At 36.5% G+C, this 24857-nt stretch overlaps 1 protein-coding gene across 5 annotated transcripts in view; it reads right to left on the bottom strand.

Moving 5' to 3' along the window:
• The window catches only part of LOC105475102 (adaptor related protein complex 3 subunit beta 1), a 300089-nt gene that overhangs the window by 70063 nt on the left and 205169 nt on the right, over positions 1-24857 (bottom strand). For 3 of the 5 annotated variants that reach the window (XR_011624903.1, XM_071098785.1, XM_011730100.2), the window contains exon 22: positions 19032-19138. Coding sequence is in view for 4 of the 5 variants with exons in the window: in XM_071098785.1 (XP_070954886.1) it covers positions 19032-19138 (107 nt within the window). In the remaining variant the exon portion in view is untranslated. Of the gene's footprint in view, positions 1-9947; positions 17344-19031; positions 19139-24857 lie in introns of those variants that run through there. The other 2 variants (XM_071098787.1, XM_071098786.1) reach the window with 2 other exon arrangements.

Raw genomic sequence — 24857 nt, 5'->3', positions numbered from 1 at the left:
AACAAATTTACAAGAAAAAAACAAACAATGCCATTAAAAAGTGGGCAAAGGACATGGACAGACACTTCTCAAAAGAAGACATTTATGTGGCCAACAAACATGAAAAAAAGCTCATCACTGATGATTAGGGAAATGCAAAGCAAAACCACAATGAAACACCATCTCATGCCAGGCGGAATGGCAATTATTAAAAAGTCAAGAAACAACAGATGCTGGCAAAGCTATGGAGAAACAGGAATGCTTTTACACTGTTGGTGGAAATGCAAATTAGTTCAACTATTGTGGAAGACAATGTGGTGAATCTTCAACGATCTAGAGGCAGAAATACCATTTGATCCACCAATCCCATTACTGGGTATATACCCAAAAGAATATAAATCATTCTGTTATAAAGATCCATGCACACATATGTTCATTGCAGCACTGTTCACAACAGCAAAGACACGGAATCAACCCAAATGCCCATCTATAATAGATGGATAAAGAAAATGTGGTACATATACTCCAGGAAATACTACGCAGTCATAAAAAGGAACAAGATCATGTCCTTGACAGGGATATGGCTGGAGCTAGAAGCCATTATCCTCAGCAAACTAACACAGGAACAGAAAACCAAACACTGCATGTTCTCACTTATAAGTGGGAGCTGAACAATGAGAACACATGGACACGGGGAAGGGAACAACATACACTGGGGTCTGTCGAGGGGCATGGGAGGAGGGAGAATATCAAGATAAATAGCTAATGCATACTGGCCTTAATACCAAGGTGATGGGTTGATACTGCAGCAAACCACCATGGCACATATTTACCTATGTAACAAACCTGCACATCTTGTACATGTATCCTGGAACTTAAAATAAATAAAATAAAAATAAACATTAAAAAAAATAGATTAAACTGATAGCAGTGTTAATGGGTTCTATACTAATGACTCTGGAAAACAGGAGGGATTAATTCATTCAAAACACATTTGAGGAGCATCTATTATGTATTAAGCACTTGGAATATAAAAAGGTCCTGTCCTATCTTCCAGAAACTCAGGCTCCAATATCATTACATCTATATTTCTAATGTAAAAGACAAGGCAATCCTTCCCCTGTGCTGATGATGTTTACTGAAGCTATTTGAAGTCTCTCCACTTAATTTCTTCTTTTTTAATTTGAGATGGAGCCTCGCTGTGTTGCCCAGGCTGGAGTGCAGTGACATGATTTCGGCTTACTGTAAGCTCGACCTCCTGGGTTCACACCATTCTCCTACTTCAGCCTCCCGAGTAGCTGGGACTACAGGCACCCGCCACCATGCCCAGGCTAACTTTTTGTATTTTTAGTAGAGATGGGGTTTCACTGTGTTAGCCAGGATGGTCTCGATCTCCTGACCTCGTGATCTGCCCACCTCAGCCTCCCAAACTGCTGGGATTACAGGCATGAGCTACCACGCCCAGCCTCTCCACTTAATTTCTTTAGATTTCTAGAAATTCAGAGTTGGAAGGGACTCTAGAAATAATCTCTTCCTGTTCCCTAATTTCATAGATGACAGCCTGAACAGAATTTAAATTTTGATGTACTAGTTTATATTTATAAGATATTGTGTTGGGTCACATATTCTATGAAGCATGAATGTCAAATCTTCAGGGAAAACATGTAAATGAATGAGTTTCTGAAATTATGCATTTAAAAACGCATTATGAAAAATTTTCAAATGTATACAGGAGCAGAGACACTAATATAATGAACCACTGGGTACTGAGCACTAAATTTCGAAATTACCAACACTTAGCCCATCTTGTTTAATCTAATCTTTTACTCAACTTCTGAATTATTTAAAAGTAAATTCCATACATTATTTCATCAATAAATACTTCAGTTTGTATGTGTAACAGATGAAGATTTTGAAAGAAAACATACAATATTATCACATCTAAAAATGATATAAAACAAAAATGCCGCTAATTTCACCTAAAATACAGCATTCACATTTCCTTGGCTATTTCACGCATGTCGTTTTAGAGATGAATCAGAATTCAAGAAAGATGCACATATTTGTCTGGCATCGCTTTTAAATCTCTCTTAATCTAAGGTATATGACTTCTAAATTGGAATTTGCTGAAATTTTGTTTTGTTTTTTGGGGGGGAATATTTATTATTTGTATAAAAGTGTAAAGCAGATCTTCCATATTAACATTTGGATGGGAACGGTCATAAATTCAGTAACATAAAACAGCTGCAAGTTTATGGAACTAACCCTTACTGATAGGTTTATAAAAGCTATATATCATTACATTCCCTGAATGATTTGAGTAACAATGTGTCTGATTTTTTTTTTTTTTTTTTTGAGATGGAGTCTTACTCCATCGCCCAGGCTGGAGTGCAATGGCGCAATCTCCGCTCATTACAACCTCTGCCTCCCACATTCAGGCAATTCTCCTGCCTCAGCCTCCTGAGTAGTGGGATTACAGGAGCGTGCCACCACGCCCAGCTAATTTTTATATTTTTAGTAGAGACAGGGTTTCACCATGTTGTTCAGGCTGCTCTTGAACTCCTGACCTCGTGATCCGCCCACCTCAGCCTCCCAAAGTGCTTGGATTACAGGCGTGAGCCACCATGCCCAGCCCAAGTCTGATATATTCTAAGATAAGTGGTTTTTAGTTTTCTTTGATATTAGGGTTATATACTGTACTTGTTTTTACTCCATACTCTCCTGCCTGTAGTAATAAATTCTTAGTGTTCATTGGACATGTATCCTACAGCTAAACTCATTTTCTCTTCCTTCAAAGAGAAATAAAGTTGTTGTAAATATCATAATAACATCTTCCATGTTTAGGTCAGGTTTCTCATGTTAAGAGATTTAATACTGTTAGAATAAGAATTATTAATTTCCATACCATGCCCTGCCCTGTGTTCAGAAAAAAATTTGGTACACTTTTTAAGGGGAACAGTGGTAACAAAAGTTAACTTGGCTGAACTGTAATTAAGTAATATTTGATATATGATTGACCAATGCATAATCTAAGATACTATAAAGCTTAAAAGCTATATTCTTCATTTCAGTACCACAATTCAACAGTAGCAACAAAATTTGAAATATAGCAATTCATAGTCACACAAAGTTCCATCAAATTTGTGTGACTATGAACTGCTTTTTTAAATGCATAATTTCAGACTATGAACTGTTTTTTAAAAGACAGAATTTCAGAAACTCATTTATTTATACATTTTCACTGAAGATGACAAAACTGCCTGAAAAGATGAATCTTTTAAAAACAAACTACATTTTAAAAATAAGTTATTTTTTAAAAATCATCTTATTTCCTACTGTGGTACATTTAATTATAATAAAAGCTAAAAATCATAATCGTAAGGAAAAGTGGATAGATGTTCAGTGAACTCTCAGCTCTGAAATGAGTGAACTCCCAGCCAGTGGAACTACTTACCACAAAGGAGGAGGAAGGGACGACGAAAGGCCCAAGGCTTTCTTTACCACAACCTCTTTAATCCTTCAATCTCTTGCAGATTTGTGTGCATGTTTCCTTTGTTTTTTTGGGTGACCTGGGTTTTTTGCCACAAATAATTGCTAGTTCATTAATAACTATAATTAGCATCCGATCCAGTGGATTTGTCACTGTGGGGAATTTTACTGTAATACTAACAACTAACATTATGAGTACCACCTGCCAGTTAGGACAAACTGGCACATATTTGCTTAAGCCAATTAAAAAATATTTTGCAATAAAAAATCTCCAACTAAAAATTAATAACAACCTCTTTTTAAAAAGTAGCTCCTTTTAGTAATCTAGGAAAAGGGGAGATGAAAATGGTCTGTTATGAGTCCCTCAGAAGTAGCACAGAAATTGAAAGATCAAGCAGCAGGATGACATACCTTAAGGTTTAATTTAAGAATTAAAGCAACCTCATACCCAGAGGAGAATTGAATAAAGGAATAAGATGGGACGTGGCTAGGCAATGGAAGCACAAAATACTGTCACACTTTAATTTAAAAATGTTTTCAATTTAAGCAGACCCAGGCCAGTGATTTTTTCATTATTTTTACCACAGTTCCATGACTACTGACATTTTCATCAGAACAAATAAAGGATTTTTCCTAAATTTAAAATGACAAAATTATTTTTAATTTTGACTCACAATTTCTCCCTCTTCCAAACTCAAAGGAATTTGATCTTAGCTGGACTTGTCTCTTAGCCTGGGGCCTGAATATACCTTAACTTTATAAAGTATTAAAAAAAAAAATTTAAAGATAGCTCTTCGCCAGGTGTGGTGGCTCACACCTGTAATCCCAGCACTTTGGAAGGCTGAGACGGGCAGATCACCTAAGGTTGGGAGTTCGAGACCAGCCTGATCAACATGAAGAAACCCCATCTCTACTAAAAATACAAAATTAGCTGGGCGTGGTGGCTCATGCCTATAGTCCCAGTTACTCAGGAGGCTGAGGCAGGAGAATTGCTTGAACCTGGGAGGCGGAGGTTGCAGTGAGCTGAGATTGCGCCATTGAACAGCCTGGGCAACAAGAGCAAAACTCTGTTTCAAAAAACAATAAGATAGTTCTTCTCCTATATTAGAAAAACTTTATCATATATTATCATTTTTTGAATGAGATCACATATTCATGAAACGTCTGGCATATAACTTAGTAAATGTACATATTCAACAAAGACGTCCCTCAAAGCAATCTCTCCTTGCAGACCAATTTAAAAAAAGTCTAGCACTCTGCCAATATAAGAGATTGGAAAACAAAACTAAAATACCCTAGTGGCAATTAAAAGAGAGTGAGGAGGAGAACTGGTAGGGGGGTGGTTGGGGAGGATATATCTAAGATAAGACTAGTCAAGAGAAACTGAAATCCTAAATACAATGCAACTAACTTCAATCCCAATAGTTATTATTATATTCACAATTATCCTAATAATTCCAAATACTGTTTTAGATTTCAGATGGAGTGAATCAGATACTTCTTCATGAATTATGGTTTCTTTTTTTCTTATTATTGTTTTAAAACCAACAGAGTGACTTCCACACCAAAAAAAGGCCTGAGAAGAGTCTTCTCTGTTTCCCAATTGAGTTCCTACAACACAAACTGGGTCAGGGACTTATCCCTAACTCACGGAGAATTGTAACTCCACTGGCTGCCAATTTTCGACAATGGCAAAAATCTGTAAGCCTACTTGCTAGCCAATTTTCCATATTCTTTTGATAAGGAATCTAATAAGACAAATGATAAAAACTGCAGAAGCTACATTTGCTTTGTGGCTTTTCTTTGTACCACTCTGGGTGCCCAAATTCAAGTGGATTACAAATGGGGTTGCTTCTTCCTATCCCTCAGCCTATAAATCCATGGGGAGCTGGAAGGCATGAGTACAGGGCTTCTTGGTCATGCTGCCAAACTTAATGTCATCTTTTTGCTGGTCATAGGAAATTCCGTGCTAGCTACCGACATTCCATGCTAGCTTCACCCTGGCATCGTCATCAAGTGACAAAGTGATGGTCCTTAATGCCAATTCAAGGAAAGCAAATGGCATAGAGTACAGACGATGAAAATCATCCTTCTACCTCTTGCTAAAGGAGAAAAGTAGTTCCAGTATCTAAATCTTAAGCTGTGTCAAATATTGAAAGTAACTCTTTTAGGTTTTAAGTTATAATGGTACAGAGGAAAAAAGGTGGAAATGTGGAGTTTAGCAAATGTCAAATAATAGTGTTCATGTTCATAACCAGAGAAATAATGATAAATAAAGACAACTTGTATCTACAGATACTTCCAAATAGGCAAAACTATGTTACAAAAAGCAAAGCGCTTGGTATATTGTAATTACGTACTTTGAGGCAATTTTTCTTTATTTTCCCAGTCAACTATAAACTTTCTCAGGGCAGGAAGCTTGCCCATCTTGTTTACCACTATATCCATGGCTTCATATTCTAGTCTGAATAAACACATGTGGGATGAATAAAACACTTAATTGGCATATGTGTAGTAAGGAATTTGACCTAACCTCAAGAGAGCTTAGGACTTTCTCTTAGCTCTTGAGAGGCCACCTCTAAACCCTTGGAATTTCCCCAGTGATAAAAGTGTCTTTGTTATTCATGGTGGGCCCTTTGGGACCACACCTGATAATTTATGCCACTGAGGTGACTCATGACAGGCCCTCAGATAGCTTATGCTAAGGAGATAACTCAGGATAAGGCTGGCCAAGCTAGAAAGACCAACCATGGGATTAGAGGGTTGGGGCGCTGAGCCACTTAATATCAGACTGACCTCTAGAGACAGGGGAGGGCTGGAGACTGAGTTCAACTATGTAGCTAGAGTTCAAACACTCAAGGCTATATGATGAAGCCTCAATAAAAACCCTGGATGTCGAGGTTCAGTGAGCTTCCCTGGCTGGCAATACTCCATGCATATTACCAGATTTTCATGCCAGTAGGGTAACCTAAAAGTTTCACATTTGGAACCCTCCCAGAATCTGCCCTAGGTGTATCTTCCTTTGGCTGGTTCTAATTTGTATCATTTTGCTAAAACTGTAATCTTAAGCACAGTGCTTTTCTGAGTTCTGAGTTGTTCTAGAAAATTACTGAACTGGCAAGTGGTTTTGGGAAACCCGTAAAGTTACAGTTGGTGTCAGAAATCTTGGGCCAACTTAGTCTGGAGGACTGTGCCTTTAACCTTGAGTTTGGCTACCTCCAAGTGACATATAACAACAAATTAGGCCTTTTTGTTTGTTTGCTTCATGGATTGTTCTTGAAATTCCTTACTATTTCTCAGTGTACCACTTTTGCATTTTGAAATGATCACTTTTCTTAATGAGCCTTCCTGTGCCGTCCAAAATTAAATTCCACTTAGGGTTTGTGATCCATAGGATCAAATCTGTTATCTTTATGGTAGCTAAGTCAGAGCTCCCTCACTAATTTGCCACAAATGGGTCAGAGGTGTGCTGTGATACTGCCCCACATGAATCCCCAAGGCCAACTGGGGCCTGTGGTAGCTGGAGCTCCTGGACTTGGCTGCCTTTAACCTCCTTCAGCATTCTCTGTGTACCCTAGAACGCACTATAGGTATTGCCACTTTTCTACATGTACTGGGACACAAAAAGATTGGAAAACAAGTTAAGGAATCATTACTACAATTTTCCCATGACAGTGTGTCACCAACATGCTTCTCAATATCAGATCTGGTTACACATGCTACACTTAAGCCCTACATTGAACTACTGTTTCAGCAATACTCCAGTTCTTTCATACCCCAACCCTTCAGGTATACTAGTTTCTCTGCTAGGAATGTCATTCTTCTACTCTAGCCACCTAGGCAAATTCATTCTTCCAGATTCAGTTCCAAGGTTACATATGTATATCTTCTCTAAGAGATCTTTGTCACCCAGGAGCACTTGGTGGATTTGTCTCTAGTTCAGCACTTACTATATTAATGATTTGTCTGTTACCCTCAGTAACCTGTGAGTTTCCTGACAACATGCTCTATGACTCACCTCCCTTTTTCACTCCTTTTATTTGGCCTTTTTCTTTGTTGTCTCCTAAAGCATGATGTTCCCTAGGATTCCATCTTCATTTGTCTCTTCTCACCCACAAGGTTTCCCTTCTGTTCCCCTCCCTTAAACTATTACCCATAACCTGTGCATATGCTTGTATTCTAATTAGTTGGCCCTAATTTTTCACTAAAATCCAGAATGGATTTTACCTTCTTACTGGACGTCTCCAACTTGGTGTTACAAAAGCACCTCAGAGTAACATGTTCCAAACAAACTTTCAATGTCATTGTCCTTTCCTCCTTCTTATTTTCTATCTTGGTTAACTGGGTACCACTATCCAGATAATCATTCCAGTGGAAATCTCAGTTATCCATCTAAACGTTACCAAATTATCCCTTTGTTCTCTTCCTATCCAATTAATCTTTCACACAACTTTATAAAACAAAGATCTGATCACTATCAATGACCTGCTCTAAAATCTTCAGAACTCCTTTCAAACTGTTTCACAATATGACTTTCAATCAGTAGCTACTTCTCTCTCCACCAAAACATACATTTTGTATACTAGCTATATCTAGCTATAGAATTTCTCAAAAGTATAATGTGCATTTTATCTTTTCTCTTTCATCTGGCCATGCCCTGGGCTGAAATACACATCTCCTCTTCTTCCCTGTTGGTAAACTCAATCATTCTCCAAGAACCAACACAAATATCGCTATCCAAGTCCATATTGATAGGCACTCATTGCAGAATTACTTGCTCTCTTCTCTGTACTCCTATAATGAAGTTTTCTAGTTTTTTTCATTCACTAAACTGTGAGCTCCTTTAGGAAGCGACCATGTTTTATTAACCTGTTACCTGTAATTCCTAGCATAGTGATTTAGTCATAATGTGTTCAATAAAGTTATCTTTTAAGTAAATGAAATTAAGCTATAATAAAGCCTTTCAGTCTGCATATATGTTAGAATGCAAATATCTAGAGCATCTCACTGATATCTATGAACAACACAAACATTAGGGAAACGTGTTGTTATCTGCCTTATGGATTTCAGATATGAAAGCTCTTAGGTGTTGCAAATTTTTATGGGCTATATTCATGAACACATTGCAAAATGCAAGCCATAAGTAATACAGCTAGTATTCCACCATCTGAAAGTTAGACCATCTGTGTCTGGGTTTGTCAAAGGCAAATCTTGCTTTAAACTCTTATTAGAATACTGTCAATTCTTCTGTTTTTTAAAAAGGTACCATCCATAATCAACTACATGACTAACATAAGTTAAAATTCTTTTTGAAATAAAATCTAAAGGGTTGAAATATTTTATTTTTATTTTTATTTTTTGAGACGGAGTCTCACTCAGTCGCCCAGGCTGGAGTGCAGTGGCGCGATCTCGGCTCACTGCAAGCTCCGCCTCCCGGGTTCACGCCATTCTCCTGCCTCAGCCTCCCGAGTAGGTGGGACTACAGGCGCCCGCCACCACGCCCTGCTAGTTTTTTGTATTTTTTAGTAGAGATGGGGTTTCACCGTGTTAGCCGGGATGGTCTCGATTTCCTGACTTCGTGATCCGCCCGTCTCGGCTGCCCAAAAGTGCTGAGATTACAGGTGTGAGCCACCACGCCCGGCCGGGTTGAAATATTTCTATTTCACTACAATTTTCTTATATAATTCCTTGAAACAGGAATCTTAAGACATTTTCTTTTTTACAAAAGAATTTTACTGAAATAGAATCCTCATTAATTTGAACTCTAATTGAGAATTTAAGAAAACTAAGCATGGAATGAAGGATGGACCAAGTTTGCACCATCTAGGAAGGAAAAGACCTATCATGGAGCAAATACGATTTTACAGGACATATAAATGCGTTTCATTAATTAAATAATTTTAAGGAGTTTACCACATATGGTATACACATACGAAGATTGATTTAGCATATAATTATAAAGGAAAGCAAAAAGATACGGAAGAAAAGGAATGGAATTTGGAAGCACAAACCCCGGACTCAAGTATTGTGTACTATTGATAGTTTTATTTTAGTTATACTTTGGATTTTAGTTTATATTTAACGTAGCTCACATTTATAACCCATATATAAAATAATTCAAGCAAAGAAGTATAAAGAACAAATTAAAACAAAAACAAAAAGCCAACGTCCCTCCCCCTTCGAGCATCATGAGTAAAACTTTACAAATCTGAATGACAATCCCAAGTATACCCCTCCCAGATTGCATTCCTCTTTGCTTCCAGCATTAGAGGTAACCAGAATTTGCATTTGGTGTTTGCCAGTTGCAAGTATAGTTTTATTTGTTTTATTGTTTATTTATATTTTTGAGACGTAGTCTTGCTCTGACCCCAGGCTGGAGTACAGTGGTGCAATCTCGGCTCACTGCAAGCTCCACCTCCTGGGTTCACACCATTCTCCCGACTCAGCCTCCCAAGTAGCTGGGATTACAGGCACCCGGCTAATTTTTTGTATTTTTAGTAGAGACAGGGCTTCACCGTGTCAGCCAAAATGGTCTCAATCTCCTGACCTTGTGATCTGCCGGCCTTAGCCTCCCAAAGTGCTGGGATTACAGGCGTGAGCCACCACACCCAGCCACAAGTGTGGTTTTAAACATTTTCCACATATGTATGCATCAATCAATTAAATAATTCTACATACTTTTATACTTTCTACAAATAGCTTCCTATTATATGTATTCTTTTGTCATGTTCCTATTTATTTATTTGACAGGTCTCACTCAGTCACCCAGGCTGGAGTGCAGTGGTGCCATCCTGGCTCTTGACAACCTCAGCCTCCTAGGCTCAAGTGATCCTCCCACCTCAACCTCCCGAGTAGCTGGAACCACAGGTGCGTGCCACCATGCCCTGCTAATTTTTGTATTTTTTGTAGAGATGGGGTTTTGCCATGTTGACCAGGCTGGTCTAGAAGTCCTGGGCTCAAGCAATCTGCCTGCCTCAGCCTCCCAAAGTGCTAGGATTACAGGTGTGAGCCACTGTGCCCAGCCTGTAACGTTTCTTACTATTGTTTCTGAGATTTGTCTAACCGGTATTTCCAGTTCATTAATTTTAACAATTGGCACAGTATTCCATTGTATTTGCATGCCACAATTTATGTATCTATTCTAGTGATAGATGTAGTTTCCAATTTTCTTTTTTTTTTTTTTTTTCTCTTACAATGTGTCAGTGAACATTCTTGCATGTTTTCATGTGTAGCCACATTGATTAGTGAGTCATGGAGAATACATTATTCAACTGGAGTGAATATTTCCAAATTACTCTCTGAAATACCCACTAGGTATGCCTCCATTTTTTTTTTTTCAAACACACTGTTAAAACTAATTTTCAGAGAAGCCTACTTTGACTTTAAAAAATTTTTAAATAAGCTTCCTGTTTTTTTACAAAACCCAACAACCCTCATATGCAACCATTCAATAATTGTAATAAGCACACATATTTTAGATTTAAGGTAGGTTAATATAATCAATGGTATGAAAATATGATTGGTGGAAAAACCTTTGATTGGTTGGTAACTGGATGAAGTGAAAACCAACTAAACAATGGTTTCGCCAAAGGTACTGTCTCTCTGTGATACACCTGTGAGCAGACCTGGTGAAATATTAGGCAAGTAAATTTTCAGTTGGAGTAAAGGATAGCTTGATCATTTCAAAATACAAATGGATGGCCCTAAGATCAGGATTTAGGGAAAAGCCATAGATGTTGATTCAGGGTACCCTTGAGTTATTATTGCTAGACTTGGGAGCCTTATTCAATAACCAGTTCCCTAGTCTTAAAGAAGAGAAGACAAAGAACAAGATGAGAGATGGCTTAACCCGCTGATAATCTGGCTTCGGTTCATGGCTGAGCTTATTTTTCATAGCATTACTTCATTATTTTATAGGACGTGAATTACTGTAACACTATCCTTGGTTGTATTAAAGAGGTATATAGGAAACAAAAGAAGTTTGTTATTAAGGAATGACATGTACCACTCACTGCTCCTTTTACATGATTTTAGGAATACAACTATTTGTAGTTTTTTCCTTAACTCGGTAAGACACTGAAGGTATTCAAGAAATTTAACTTTCTTTTCTAAGTTCTGAGGAAGAGAAAAATTATGAAATCAATCCCAAACATTTTAGAGCAAACTGATATTTACTTTTAGTATGAATTCTTTGCAATAAAAAAAAAAGCTATAATCCCATAACAAGCTTTCAGGATTGGCATGCAGTAACTTCTGCCTGATTTAGATATGTCCAGTACAAAAATGGTCAACTTTGCTGGGCAGACTAAGCAATAATCCTTTCTGTACAATAAGGGTTTTTCAGTCCCTGATTCTGCAGATCCTGGTGCTTCCTGAGGACCTTATGTTTTTGTTTCACTGAGTCACTTTTCCTGCATAGTTCTAGTATCCAATTTGAGGGCTGGAGGAAGGGAAAGAAATGGAATAGATGACATCAACCCTATGTTATTACTGAACATAAAGGCCTTGGAGCCTCTCTACCCTGTCAATCCCAATTTTGACTGAATCCTTCCTCCTATAGTCTACATCTAGGCCAAGATCCTCAAATCTGCATCTATTATCTGTTGCCAAATCACTATCCCACTTGTTCCAGGGCCATTGGACTAGATTTCAGGGTTTACAGCTACAGAATAGAATTCAAACATTTTCAGGATCATTATTTCATTTGATTTTCATTTAAAAAAAGGTGTTTAGGATAATTATTATCTCTATTTTGTAAATTAAAAATGGAAGTTTATACAAGTCAAAGAATTGCTCAAAGTCACAATGATAATAAACACAGCTCAGTCAAGGGTGAAAATCAGGTCTTTGGGCTCCAGATTCAATGCATTTCACAAATGTCACTCTGTCTTTCTAAATGAGTTCTTAGCATTTTAAGGTGGAACTCTAAAAGTGTATTTCCACATAAACCCTCTGATTTGTGATTACATGTTAAAGAATCATAGATAGTATACCTCCATTATGGTATTATGGCATTTGGGGATTGCCTTGGGAGCCTTTTTTTTTTTTTTTTTTTTTTAAAAAGACGGAGTTTCGTTCTCATTGCCCAAGTTGGAGTGCAATGGTGCAATCTCGGCTCACTGAAACCTCCACCTCCGGGGTTTAAGCGATTCTCCTGTCTCAGCTTCCCAAGTAGCTGGGATTACAGGTACGTGCCACCACCCCAGGCAAATTTTTTGTATTTTTAGTAGAACATGTTAGCCAAGCTGGTCTCTAACTCTTGACCTCAGGTGACCTGCCCACCTTGGCCTCCCAAAGTGTTGGGATTACAGGTGTGAGCCACCACACCCAGCCACCTTGAGAACCTTGTAACCTAGGAAGGTCAGACTCTGATTTTTCCATAAAAACATAATCTTAAATAGTAAGTGAATAAATATAGTTTCTTACACAACTAGTTTGAGAAGAAACAAAAAAGGCAAAGGATGAGTCAAGGTTTCATGTTGATGTTTACCAGTTAAAGCAGAACATACACTAAAATAGGTAACTTTAACTGTTTTATTCACTTTAATATTTTTGTGACCCAAATATACAAAGTAATTTAAAGCACAACAGATCAAAGTTTCACTCAACGTTTCTAATACCAGAGGTGAACAAGTTATTCTTATTTCACATTTATTCTTACATACAAAATTGTCTTTTTCCCCTATTCTTTTTTCATCCCTGCAAGAAGCCTACATTTTAAGGGCTGATGTTTATGTGTTTGCAGGGCTTGATTTAAACTCATGACCTAATAACAATCCAGTAAAAAAAAATTTACCAAGTTAACCAGTTTGTTCACTGAAATACTATAGCAGGAACTAAAATGTTCTCTCGATGGAGCTATCTGTTGGCCAATGGCCAGTCTCTGGCAAGACTAAAACATGCTCTGTTTATAGATAATATCTATTATAGAGTTTAAAAAACTAAAGCCTTTCCTTATAATGATAATAATGTTTGTCAGGCATTATTTTTTAAAATCTCTATGTTCTGAATATATAATTCAAAGGATAGGAACAAATAGTGACTTTTTTAATTAGAAAAATATTTGGTGTGAAAAAGCAATTGCTCTTTGGGTTTCATTGTAAATATTTTGTTAATTGGAAAAATCTCATATACATAAGGAAAACAAATAACATTTACTAGAATAAATAAAAATTATAGATGGACTAGAAAGTCATCATATAAACTAAAAAATGTTTCACCTCTTTATTTTAACAAACTTACTCAAATTAACCCAGTGACATTATTTTCATTAATTCCAAATTCCATCTTAGGTTCATACACACATAGAATATCAGAGTTAAAAGGAAACACGGAAATCTGTCTTGCTATCATTTCATAGTTGAAAAAAAAACCAAATGATTTGCTCAATATCACCCAACTAATTAGTAGTGGTGATCTAGAAAGACAGATATCAGATGGGTCAATAAAAAAGAATCTGGCTGAGTGTAGTGGTTCACTTGAGCCCAGGAGTTTGAGACCAGCCTTGGCAACATGGCAAAACCCCAGCTCTACCAACAAAAATTTAAAAATTAGTCAACAAATTAGCCATATCTACCAACAAAAATATAAAAATCAGGGTATGGTGCCAGACAGCTGTAGTCCCAGCTACTCGGGAGGCTGAGGTAGAAGGATGGCTTGAATCCAGCAAGCAGAGATTGCAGTGAGCCAAGATCACACCACTATACTTCAACCTGAGCGACAGAGCCAGACCCAAAGAAAAGAAAAGAAAAAGAAAGAGAAAAGGAAGAGGAAAAGGAAAAGGAAAAGGACCCAAACAAATAAAAAGGAATCCTCATCATTCATATATGTGCTTTCCACTTCTATTTTAAAAGTATTGCTTTTCGGGTAATAGATGTGTTACATCTTGATTAAGAGAAAATGGAAGATATTTAAAAATATGTAAAAGAAAATTAAATATAAAACATCCATAATCTCATCATTCATAAAAGCTCTTAAAATTATGATGCAGTTTCTTCTACTCTTTCAATTTCCCTGTATTTGAAAACAGTACAATTGTACAATTTTACAAAATTGAGATAATATACATAACATTTGGTATCCCTTTTTCCACCTTACATTATACCATATTTTATCTTATTAAAATATGTAATAAAATCTTAATAATTGTACAAAATTCCTTAAATTGTTTTTGTATACTTTTTGTAACCATCACTACTATCACTAGACATTTAAGTTTAAACAACCATGCACATAAATCTTTGTAATTCTAATTATTTCCTTAGAAGAAGAATCTAGACATGAGATTACCTGGTCAAAAGGTATACATATTTTGATGGCTTTTTATACAGATAGCCCAACTGCCATCCAGAATGATGTAATAATTTATACTTTTACCAGTGGAGCAGTGTATAATGCCTGCTTCATTGCATACCTCAGCAACAACAGATGTTGGTTTTTGTGATTTTTGCTAATGTTACAAGCAAGATAGTTCTTTAAATCTACATTTATTCATTACTACCACTGAACCTTTTTCACATATTATCATCTATATTTCCTCCTCTATGAATGTGTTTATATCATTTGCCCACTTTTAAAAATGTTTTATTGAAGTACAATATACATAAAGTACACATATCTTAAGTGCAAAGCTCAATGATTTTTTTCATAAACTGAATACAACCATGTAACAGCTCCCATATCAAAAGACAGAACATTATCAGCACCCGAAAAGCTACTCTTGTTTTTCCTTATAAGCACTAATTCTCCTAGAAGTAAGCACTATTCTGATTTGTTATATCATAAATTAATTTTTCTGGTTTTTGTCCTTTTGTTCATTTTTATAGTAATAATTTGTTTTAAAAAGTTATCATTTATTATAAATTATAAAACATTTAAACATTACAGAAAAGTACCAAAACAATCAACAAGTCATTCCGAAACCATTCCATCTAAAGCAACTGTTAACCATAGTGAACGTGACACTTCTGTACCCACTGACAGATATACAGAGAAACAAATTATCCCTTAGAATGGGACTATAATCTTACTTTGAAGAAAAAGAAATGGAATTAAAACCAAAAAATAAAAAACCCTCCAAAACATCAGAGAAATGTTCTTTGAGTATATACAAATCATTAAGAGGTCTGCATTTCATTAAAAACAAAAACAAAAGTGGTTTCAATTTTGCATATTACTGTTTTCCTACATTGAAAAAATAATTACCATGCATCCTGTCATCGTTCCTCACTTTCTAGTTTTCGTTTCTTATTTTTATCATTTATACTCAATCATACGACCACAATTTTTACAGCTACTGATTCTATTACTTTGAATCACCCTTTCCTTGGTTTCAACAATCAGCAGTATCCCCACTCTTTTTTCTTTAAAGTAGAATCCATAGTAATTTTCATGTTTCAGCATATCTATGTACAGCCTTAATAGTAAGAAGAAAACACAGTTTTCTTGGGTCACACTTTCATTTCCTTTATAAAGTTGCACTAATGATATACATGTAATGAAAATGATAACAGGAAATATTTAGTTATTAGTACGTATCAGTTACTGTTATAAACATTTCATGTTTGTTAATCATTTAATACCAACAACAATCCTATGAGGTAGGTAGCAGGATCATTTTACAGATGAAAACAATAGAGGTACTGGAAGGGGAACTGACTTGCCCAAAGTCTCTAATTTGTAAAGTGCAGAACTCTGATTTGAACACAGGGAGTCTGAATCAAGAGCCTGTGCTTCTCACCGCTACATAATGCTTTGACGTTTACAGCTAGGACATGACTGGAGGGAGGGACAGTAAAGGATGCCGCTAGCTTTAAGGAGTGAAGGCCAGGAATGCTAGATGTTCGTGGTAATGAACAGGGCAGATCCTGACGATACAGACTGTACCATGTCCCTCACAAAAGCTCTGTTTCCTACTATGAGAAAATGAAACTATTAACATTCAAATGTCTTGTTAAACATTTGTGAGGTGAAAACGTGCTTAAAATTACTTGATCCTAGAACATTTCACACAAAATACGAAGTTTTTCTTCTCTTTGGCAAGATTTTAACAGGTTCAGTTTTCCAGGAATGCAACTACTTTGGTGCAGAAAAACTGTTCAGTGTTTGGAAAACTATGTCACTGATGGCAATACCGCAACCCATAGCATTTGAGTTGCCGAACAACACACCTATATAAATCTGCACATATAGTTCTCACATTCATGAGTTCTATATATGAGTGCCAGCATCATTTAACTACTTCTAGTGTAGTCATGGTCAAACAGTTACATATCATTGAAAATACTAGTTTATTATATGTTACTTTTATTTTTTCTATTCAACTAGGACAACATGTTGACTTTAAAATTATAGATGTACTCTATCATCTATGAACTTCATTTCAGGATCCAAAAAAGCTCCTAGATTTATTGAGATCTCACAGCATTATATGGGAGTTGTAATTCTTGAGGGGTTTCCTTATTTTCCTCTAATGTCTTCCGTCCACTTCTTTCCAAATTCAGACACATAATGAAGAAGATTAAACTCTGGCTGATTCTTCTTCTTTTCTCAGTACTGTTTTGAGGGCTGGATGTGCTACTAGGAGCCATGCCATTCTGCAGCAGAATATTCAGTTTATCTCTACAGGTTCCATTTTTCAGAGTTCTAGCATTTTCTTTGTTTAAAGTTCTATTCCTGTCCTTATTTTATTGTTGCTGGTGAACTTCTGGTTGTCATTCTTTTTAGCACTACTTGTTTGATCATTTTGTTAGCTTTTGGGGAGTGAGTGTTGTGGTCCTGCTTCACTCAGCCGTGTCAACTGGCGGTCGTTTTTTGCCCAACTTTAGATGGAGTGGTTTTCTTTCCTTTGAAGAGACCATCTCAATAAACATTTTCCTTAGTATAAAAGGGTGAGTCTGTCAATTACTTTGTGATGAATGAAAATTTACTACAAGCTTTTCTAATCTCAACTGCTTTCTTCTTATAGTTAATAAAGTAGAAGAGTCTACACTCAGGTCCATTATCACATATATCACTTTGGAGAATATTCGTTAATATTTACTGAGTAATGACAATGTGTCAGTCACTGTTCTAAGAGCTTTGCATATATTATTTCATTAATCTTATAACAATCCTATGAGGTGGACAGTATTCTCATAGGAAAAGGAGGTTTAAGAGTACCAATTTGCCCACAGTCACATAGCTATTAAGTGGCAAAGCAGGGGTTTGCACCCTGGACATCTGATATCAGAGCCCAAGTTATTATTTATTCACTACCTTACTGCCAACCAAGGTTTTAGGGACCTCTTGTTCCATTCAAGGTATTAACTGATTCACTACTGATTTTTGATTAACACTTTTTCTTTAGAGCCTACCACAAATGCTCAGTAAATATTTATTACCTGAATAAATGAAAGACTTAACTGCTTATTTTCAATGCTTTCCCCTTCATATCTTTTAATGTGCCTTTTCCTTTTAGAAACAAGGACAAATTAAAATCGCAAATACCATTCTTATTCATTTCTGAGTGGTTAAGAGATAATCTCATTCTATGCTTAAAGAGAACATTGTAGCTTAAAACTTTTCACCTGTACTTTCTAAGCGAGGTGACCAATGTTGAATGGAAATGCAGATAGCTTTTTTCAGTATTTCACTGCATAGCCCTGATAGCATACTTGCTTTGATGGAGGAATTTTTTTCCATAATAACACACAAGAATTAGGCACTTCTTTCTCCCACTTTTGGCAGAAGCAGCTCTATGCTCCCAGGCAGTTCAGATGATCACTTACATACCCTGTAGTACCCTGCCAGCCCTGAGAACCAGATCTACTGAAGCTACCTGTGCCCATCAAAGCTCACTATTCTGTCTCTTAGTCTGTCAGATTTCTGACAACAAATTAACAAGAGGTCAAGCATATCAACAGATTATATATCTTAGGCAGCATGCTTGATTTACAGTGAAAGGTTAGTGGATATAATATGCTAACACAATAAAAAGTTGTGGTAGCTTCAAATACCATGGTAAGTTGATGGTTTTTGCATTATTTTGTGACAGGTAGGTTCTAGCCTCACTTCACATCACATTCTATAAATAACATTACAGAATCATTTTAAAGACACCAACACATGTAAATAAATGTACAAAAATAAGACAAAGAAAAAAGTTATCTTGAACTTTTAAATAAAAACAGTCATGAGTTTTTAATAGTCTATGAAAAAATAGCATGGTAGGAATAAAATGATTACGGAAACGAAAGTCTGTTAATGTAGACAACTTTTTGTGGCACAGTTCAGGTGTATGTACTGGGTCAATGTGGTGAAAAACCTTTGTATGTCACAGATATGTAACAATACCAGAGAAAAACATACAGATGATAATTAAGTGTGGACAAGGGAAAAAAACTGAGAAGACAATGGTTTGAGTAAATTATTTAAAAAATTAAAAGGTCTTAGCTACATTGGGCTTGTTCTTAGAGAAGAATCTGTTCCAAACTAAGAATCCACTTCAAGTATTTACATTTTAATAAAAAAGATACAATGGCAACATAAGAAAACTGAGCTGGTGTATTTTAAAAATAACTTACACTGATGACTGAAGAGGAAGTTGACAAGTTTAAACCTTCAAGATCAGCCATCAAACTTGGAGAAAGAGCTGGTGTGGGAAGTGCAACTGGAGTGGATACTGGGTTAACTGTAAGAAAAGGCCCAAATTAGTAAATGTGCATGAACATTTAATTCAAATTATTAAAAGCAACATTTTTATTTTGTTAGTAAATCTAATTAAATTACTTTGATTAATAAATGTATGACAATTCTATTTAACATCTTGATTTAGTCAAGTTATTATCAAGTCATGGCAGTTATTAGTCTTAGCTTTCAAAACATAATGGTAAATCCTATAACAAAATAAAGATATAAATATCTTGAGTAATAGTTTGTGAAAATTTTTTCACATAACATTATCACTAACATTTATCACCCAGTAATCTCCCTAAAAAGGTAAAGAAGCATTTTTTTCCCCAGACTATCAAAAGAATAACAATCGCTTCCAAGAGAATGCTCCAGTGGAATTAGAAGTCTTGAAAGATGCTTCAATCCTATATCTATTTTATTCTCTACTCTAATTCGGGGTCCAGGCTACCTAATTCCCTTGTAATTATACTTTTTCAGCAAAAGCTATGTGCTAGATGGAAATGTTTGACTGATTCTAAACCTGCTATATACTTGAGAACTGATACTGTAAGTTTGGAAATCTAAAAATCCAAGTCTGATCATGTTACTTCCCTGCTTAAGACTCTTCGAAGGCTCATAACTGCCTACAAGATAAAAGCCCAACTCCTCAATTAAGTTCACAAAGTCCTCTATGGTCTGCCCCAGTCCTGTCTAATAGCACTTCCTGTGATAACGGAAATGTTCTACATCTAATAAAAGTGGCCACTAGCCACATATGCCTAACATCTGCTTGATATGTGGCTAGTATGACTAAATAAATGCATTTTAAATTTTGACTAATTTAAGTAATTACATGTGGCTTGTGGACACCATACTGGACTATTCAGGGCCAGCTTATCTCCAATTTCAGCACTGTTATGTGCTAGCTCTATGGGATAATAGTTCCCAAGATCTTGTTCTATATCTTGGAGGCTTTTATATTCTACTCTGTTTGCCTACTTCTCTGCCTTGCCCATCTTGCAACTTTGATCTGGCAAGCTACCCTTTAAAAGGAAAACACTCTCTGGCTCACCTGCAAACAGCTTATATGTGCCTTCTTTGTTCCACAGATATACTTGGAAAAACTTCTATAACTGTACTTCTCATGTAATACAAATTTGTGTCTTTATATGTTTGCATATCTGCTAGTCTGTGTGAACAGACAATAACATTAATTTTTGGTGCTTCTAAACCATTTGAATAAAATACATTAAAACGTGGTCAAGTTTTAGCTTCCAACAAGTTCTCACTCCAAAATAATATTCTAAAGGGAATAACATTTACTTAATTTGACATTTTTTATTTTTGGAGATAGGGTCTTGCTCTGTTGCCCAGGCTGGAGTAAAGTGGTGCAATCCCTTCCTGGGCCCAAGCAATCTCAGCCTCCTAAGTAAGTGCATGCCACCACACCCAGCATTTTTTTTTAAGAGATAGGGTCTCCCCATGCTGCCCAGGCTGGTCTCTAATTCCTAGGCTCAGGCAATCCTTCTACTTTGGCCTCCCAAACTGCTGGGACTACAGGTGTGTGCCATGACACCCAGGTGCGACAGTAATTTTCAAAGCATCTTTTTCTCATTTTAGTCTCACAATATCCAGTGAACAAGGCAGAACAAATATTAATCCATAAAGTTAACAACAAATATTTCTTCTGCAAGGTAGCAAGTGAGAGACAAAAAGTTCAAGATCCTTAAGTAACAAAACCTAATTAAGAAAAAGAGATACACATATCTGAAAAAAAAATTAAAAAGAAACAATACAGTCCATAAATGATATGGCCAAAGAAGAAAAAATTCAAAGGAAACACTAAATAAAATCTCAACATATATAATTTAAAAAGCAGCCTGGAGGTTGGATGGGGAGGTAGTGGAGCTCTTGGTCTTCCCCGTGCTCACTTAGTGCGGCTGAAGCACAGCTTCAAATCCCCAGGCTTCCTTAGACCCACACTGAAAACCCCTGTAGAGTTAGGAAGTGTCACAGAGTCGGGGGAAAACAAGGATCACTGGAGATGGAGTGGAAGAGGAGGCTTCATGAATAGGAGGGAATGAAGTCCAATTTTTAAGTAAGGGTGGGATTTGAACAAGAGGAAAGAAAGAAGCCAGTTAATTGTTGGATAATATAAACAAAGACTGGGAAGTGGGAAATTGAAAAACTAAGGGGACTGGATTTATCCTATTGACCAAGGGGAACAGTCAAAAATCAATCAAACAGAGGAATGACAATGAATATGGTCCTGCAGGATGGTCAATCAGATGGCAGTACAATGCACAGACTGAAGGCAGGGTTGGGAGTACGGAAGAGTTTACAATAGTTTAGGAACGAAGTGAGGCAATGGCAATCTGAAGGCTTAGAAAGAGCATTTAATATTGAAGACACTGGAAACTGAGCCACAGGGAGACTAATATTGACAAGGTCATTAAAAAAGTGAATGGTAGAACCACTATAGAATTAGAAACTGCTTCTTCTAACTTGGATCATAATATATTGCCTTCCAATGCAACAAGTAACTTTTCAGGTAAGTTCTAAATGCATGTTTGTTCATTCCTTTGTATACCTGTCTACCCACCAACCCACCATCCATCCTTTCAAAATATTAGAATGCCCATGTAAGGAATAAAAAACTGAATAAGAAACAGCCTCTGATTTCAACGGTGGCTTGGCTAAATACTACCAAGAGACAAGAGAAGAAAATTCACACCACAAGCAAGTTCTGCTCTTTTTTTAAAAAAAGGATGGGTTTTAATATCATTTCAGAAGATGTGTGCTCTGGTATATAAAGAGATGATTATGCATCTGTTTGCAGGTATGGCGAGATGAAAGTTGGCATTGAAAGCTTATCCTAAAGTGAATTCTGAGGCTAGTTGACCGTGCTGAAGTATTTAATTAGTAATGTGTAAAAACAAAGTGACTCTATAGGGTTTTTAAAAAAATGTCGTAGCATACAAGTTAAAATGAAATATCATGTCCACCTGTCAAATTAGAAAAGGTAATTTTAAAATACAAAATCTAGCATTGGTGAAGGTACAAGGAATATAGCACCCTCATATTGATACTGTGTAAGCTGGTACAAGCTTTCTGAAAGGTGATTTTATTTACTTATTTTTGAGGAGTTTATCTGTCTCCCAGGCTGGAGTGGAGTGGCATAATCACAGCTCAGTGCAGCCTTGAATTTCTGGACTCAAGTGATCCTCCTGCCTCAGTCTCCTGAGTAGCTAGTATTACAGGTGTATGCCACCATGCCCCGCTTATTTTTCTATCTTTTTGTAGAGACAGGAGTCTCACTTTGTTGTCCAGGCTGGTCTCGAACTCCCAGCTTCAAGCAATCCTCCTGTCTCAGCCTCTCATGTAGCTGGGATTACAGGCATGAGCCACCATGCCAAGCCTAGAAGTCAATTTTGGACAAACAAATTCTTCAAAGTATTTGTTCCAGCAATACTATTCCTGGAAATTTATCTTAAGGAAACAGTTACAGAGATATTGAAATATATATTTACAATGATGAATGTTACCTCACTAATTATGATAGCAAAAAAATGGAAACCAGCTAAATTCCCAACAATAGTAAATCTGTTAAACAGAATTTGTTATAACAGGATAAAGGACAACCATGCAGTTATAAAGAACGTAGGTTTTGTGTTTTTTTGGAAACAGGGTCTTGCTCTGTCACTTAGGCTGGAGTGCGATGGCACAATCACAGCTCACCACAGCCTTGACCTCCTGGGCTTAAGCAATCCTAATGCCTTGGCCTCCAAAGTGCAAGATTATAGACATGAGCCACCACCCCGGCTAAGAACACGTACTTTAAACAGAGGAGAAAGCAAGTGATAAAACAGTTTCTCAGTACAATCCAATTTGGAGGGGGGGATTTGCATATGAAGAGAATCTAAACTGATATGTCAGAATGTTAACCTGGGGTGTTTGGATTACAAGTTAATTTTATTTTCTTCTTTTTGTTTTAAAAACTTTCTATAAAATATTTTCTTTTCTAAAAGTAGATCTAATATAATAATTATGCAATTATTCTTCTGATCAAAGCATTGCCTTAAGATTTAAGAATAAGAAAAACTGAATATATAATGGCTTAATATGTTGTTATTTAATTTGTAATTTGCTGCATCATCTGTATCATTGGCATCATCAGCACCAGCATCATTACTAACCCCAGTAATGCCTATCTTGTGTCAGGCACAGTTCTAAATGCTTTTACATATATCAACTCATTTCATCCTTTGAGAATTAAATGACTCCCAAAAGTATTTTATAGACAAAGCATCTCAATTTTATAGACAAAGCAGCTAAAGCATGGAGAGGTTAAGTAAATTGCCCAAGATGACACAACTAGTGAGTAACAGAGCTGGGATTGAAACTCAGACAGCTTGCTCCACTGTCCTCTCAGCGACTCCACTCTACTGCCTTGACCACAATTCACTTAACAATGTGATATTACATATCATAAGGCTTATTTGAAGTATGATTATTGTTGGCTGACAGAGATTTTTTAAATACTTCACTGTCACTTGTACTAACAATGTAATGACATAGGTTTACATTTCCTATAAAAGAACACTAGAATATGATGACTGATTTATGATTGTCCTACTGAGAGCACATGGTATGGGGCCCTAAAATATATTGTAATTTCCAGGAATATAAAATATGCCTGAAACGTAGAAAGCATATTGATATCTCTAAGTCTAACAAAAGACTGTTAGGTCATATATTATCCTAGAACAAATATTTTTCTCATGTATTGTTAACTGACTCCCATGAAAGAGAGTCATATAACTTAATGATCTAAAGAAACTGTAGAAGTTTTACAGTCTTTAAAAAAAATTACAAATGAATAAAATGAGACACAAAGAAACTACTAAACTGATTAAAAGCATAGGACTAATCTCTGTGCTCATGATAACATCCCCTCAACAGATACAACAGGGGAAATAGTAAGAGAAATAACCAAATTACTTTGTAATAGAGTCAGTCTATTACTAGGGTTGCTGCCTTAAGAGAGAGACAATCATTGATTCTGATAGTAGCAAGCTCTTTCCCTCCTCCACGCCTTTATTCTGCCTAGTATACCCTCCCCTCATGCCTCCAACTGCTTGACTGATGCTTTTTTTCTTTTTTTGAGATGGAGCATTGCTCTGTCACCCAGGCTAGAGTACAGTCACGCAATCTTGGCTCACTGGACCCTCTGCCTACCAGGTTTAAGCAATTCTCCTGCCACAGCCTCCTGAGTAACTGGGATTACAGGCGTGTGCCACGACACCTGCCTAATTTTTGTATTTTTAGTAGAGATGGGGTTTCACCATGTTGGCCAGGCTGGTATCGATCTCTTGGCCTCAGGTGATGTGCCCACCTAGGCTCCCCAAAGTGCTGGTATTACAGGTGTGAGCCACCATGCTCAGCCAACTGATGCTTTCTTAAACTCAACTCAAAAGATAAATTTTGATACTGCTAGGTGGATTAGGTACCTTGATACCAAACAGTATTTTGTGCATTTCTCCTCATTTCATCTATAATGAGGCAATCTAATTGCCAATTTATCTGTTTTTCCCATTACACTTTGAGTGTTCCTTGGGTAGGGACAATATTGTATTCATTTAGAAATCTCCAGTATGTAGCAGATTATAAAGATCATAGCAAGTACTCAATTAACATTTCCTGAATGAAGAAATGAATAAATTCAGTACTTGCAGTCT

Source organism: Macaca nemestrina, chromosome 6, assembly GCF_043159975.1.
Source record: "Macaca nemestrina isolate mMacNem1 chromosome 6, mMacNem.hap1, whole genome shotgun sequence".
NCBI lineage: Eukaryota > Metazoa > Chordata > Mammalia > Primates > Cercopithecidae > Macaca > Macaca nemestrina.
The sequence above is the reverse complement of the archived record's forward strand: the minus strand, read 5'-3'. Positions and strand labels throughout refer to the sequence as shown.